The sequence below is a fragment of the Aureococcus anophagefferens genome (genome assembly GCF_000186865.1).
Source record: "Aureococcus anophagefferens unplaced genomic scaffold AURANscaffold_3, whole genome shotgun sequence".
Taxonomy (NCBI): Eukaryota; class Pelagophyceae; order Pelagomonadales; family Pelagomonadaceae; genus Aureococcus; species Aureococcus anophagefferens.
The window spans coordinates 2,896,799-2,899,707 of NW_008705563.1; the positions used below are offsets into that span (position 1 = coordinate 2,896,799).

Genomic DNA, 2,909 nt, shown 5'->3' on the forward strand with positions numbered 1-2,909 from the left:
TGAATAGGGGAATTGCGCGCCATTCTTAGTTATGGGTAGACACTGTGCCGTACCGTGACGAAGAATCGGCCGTCAGGTGCGCCTTGCGCGACTTGCGTCGGCTGCTGGACACGGAGGAGAACTTCATGTCGTCGCTGAAAAGTTGGGCGATGCAATAAAGCAAATATGGCCCGTCATGCAGACCAGTTGACTAAGGTCGAGCTAAGCGGGGCAAAATTAAACCGACCATTCCGGCACCGGAACGCGCGCCCGTCGCTGCCGGCGGACAGCTCGGGCGACGGAGGCGACTGACAAAAATCAGCGCGTCCAAATCGTACATCGTTGGACCGCTGCGTCTATGCGCGCGGTCACGGCGCCGGAGCCATAGCTGTAAGCGAGTTTTCTGAAGTTCCGCTGTAGTGAGCTAAACTACCATGTAACGAAAGTAGAGGGTCTTGGGTCAGGATTGGCGCTGTGGGCACATAACCCATGAGGGGAAATGGCAGTGTCCCTGACCTAGACTGAAAATGGAAAAGAGAGATAGGGCTGCTATACAGGAGAATCTCAGAGGCCGTGCAGGCGACGGGCGTCGTCGACGCGCGCCAGCCCCAGGACCTCGTGCGCGACGGCGCCGACGCCCGCGGCGTCGCCACGGCGTCGCCGCCGACGCGCGACATCATGCCGACGGCGCACGACGGCGAGGAGGGCGCCGCGGAGGTCCGCGAGGACCCGTAACCGGCGGTCGCGGAATTTATGGCGGGCTTCAGCGTCGACCTCAAGCTCGAGTGCCAGAAGCCGTGCCCCAAGAAAGCCGGCTCGCAGTCGGCGCACCGCTACGAGGCCTACATGCACGCGACGACCGTCGGCGAGTACAAGGCCTTCGGCGGGTCCGCCGCGGACCTCAAGCACGACATCCGCAAAGGGCTCATCGAGGTCTTCCTCGCGGCCGGCGTGGCGGCCCCGGCACGAGCCGCTGTCGTCGAGGACCGTGCCGCCGTCGCGCTCGACGTCGCGCTCGCGCTCGAGGACGCCGCCGCGGGCGCGTCGCGCTCGACGTCCACGGATTACTGCCACGTACTGCGGAGCCCCTTGTTACTTCCCTCACCCCTCACTGGACAATTGGAAATTTCCAGCGAGCTGGGGCGCAGGCACTTTCGCCTCACCTGGGAGTGGTTTGGTATGCGGATTCGGCAAGGCTAAAGGCAGGCTAAAGGAGCGGGCTAAAGGAGGAGCAGGTCGCCGGCATGGACTAGGTTCCTGATTGGCGCATATGGAAGAATCAGAATATCGTCCTTGGCAAAGAATGCCGTTTCACCTGCACACAAGTTCGCAACACAAGTTGAGTAAAGGAGGGTGTTGAGTTGCAGGGGCACAAACCAGAGTTGTCGATCTGGACATCACCAAGATTGGCGTTGGCGCGAGCGAAAACAAATTTACCCGTCGGCGGCGGTGCAGTCGCCTATTCCAAAGCGATCAAGTGCCAAGTCTTTAGTTTTATGTGTGCCCGGGGTAGACGCCGTTCGTTGCGGCTTTCCCAAGGAGCTCGGGACAGGCATCCGCATCTGTTTCGTCCGCAAACGGCTGTGGGAGGTCGGATAAAACCGTAGTACGTTGGTGTTCGTGGAGGAGCATCTATGAGGGTAAATGTGCGAACAATATTATCCACAAAATGCGCGGTAAGGATGTGCGAGATACTGGTCGCAATGGGCGCGTTCGCGCTCCGAGAGACGCGAAAATATCTCAGGATCCGCCTACTTCAGAAGCAGTGGTATTCTGCTTCAGCACCAGACACTGCATCACTTGCGAAAATATGACCAGCTTGGTTCTCGATTTTGGCGAGCCTCACACGTATGTAAGCCCCGAGCACGAAGCGGACACGAGCAAGCTCTGTCTGGTACATTGGCGCAGAAAAGAGACACTCCTCGACGTCTGCTGCGTTTTCCAATGTCCCTTCGATCATGCGCTCTTGCTGCTCGACGCCATGGAGGAGGCCGTCAACCAGATCCGCGCGATAATCGAGAACGTCTGGCGCAGCTTGCTCGTTCCGCCAGACATTGAGAAATTCTAGATAATGGGGATTCCTAGATACGAGACCCGGAAGGTGGTCCTGGCGAAATTCAAAACATGTCTCGTTCGAAGCGCCGCCGCCAAGATCGTCGATCTCCGCGAGGATTTCATGGGGCCTACCCATAGGCAATTTAAATGCGGTCAGTACATGTGCCCCGCCGATCCAAGCCCGTTCCTGGCTGATGCTGATCTGACAACGGACAACTTCGTTTCGACGGATCGACCTTTGACGATCCATTCCACCCGCTCTCACAGGCGGTGCTCGAGGCGGTGCGAATGCGGCCCCCATTGTGCTGCGACGGTTTACGAGGGCCCCCGACATCCTTAGGGGACCGTGACCTTAGGGACCGCCTGTACTACTACTCGGTGGGCCTGCCACAGGGAACAGGTGCATTAAGCCAGACGGCGCATTCATTGACCCCAATGACGCGGGCCAGCGTTTGGCGTTTGCCCGTGCTATGGCCGTATGGGTGAGTGCTAGTGCCGAGGAGAAAGGCATAGCCCTGGAACAGATTGACAGTGGCATGTCACAGAACATACTCGTGCTGCCCCTGAGGGGCCTGCGGCACTGTACTACTCGGTGGGCAGCCCGTCGTTGGGCGGGCAGCGACGAGCGGGAGCGCATGGACGGGGACGACCGCCCTTCGAGGCCTCCTTCACCGCTCACGGAGCGGCCCTCTGATGGGGGGTGCTTAACGAGATGGGGGCGGATCATGAGACATCGATTACATATCTGAGACGCGTAGATCAGATACGGGGGATCGATTCGATGACACGCCGCAAGGCCCCAGCAGAGGGCAACCTATTGCTGGGAGCGCCTATGGCTGTCGGAGAGCGAAGACTAGGCGCTCACATACGTATTT

The 2,909-nt window shown here is 59.3% G+C and overlaps 1 protein-coding gene across 1 annotated transcript in view; it reads left to right on the plus strand.

Annotated features, from left to right (window-relative positions):
• Positions 1–732: 732 nt before the first annotated feature.
• The window catches only part of AURANDRAFT_70970 (hypothetical protein), a gene marked incomplete at both ends in the record, with an annotated part of 7,384 nt that continues 5,207 nt past the window's right edge, over positions 733–2,909 (plus strand). Inside the window, one exon of the mRNA XM_009035595.1 lies at positions 733–1,156. Within this exon, the coding sequence (XP_009033843.1) occupies positions 733–1,156 (424 nt within the window). The remainder of the gene's footprint in view (positions 1,157–2,909) is intronic.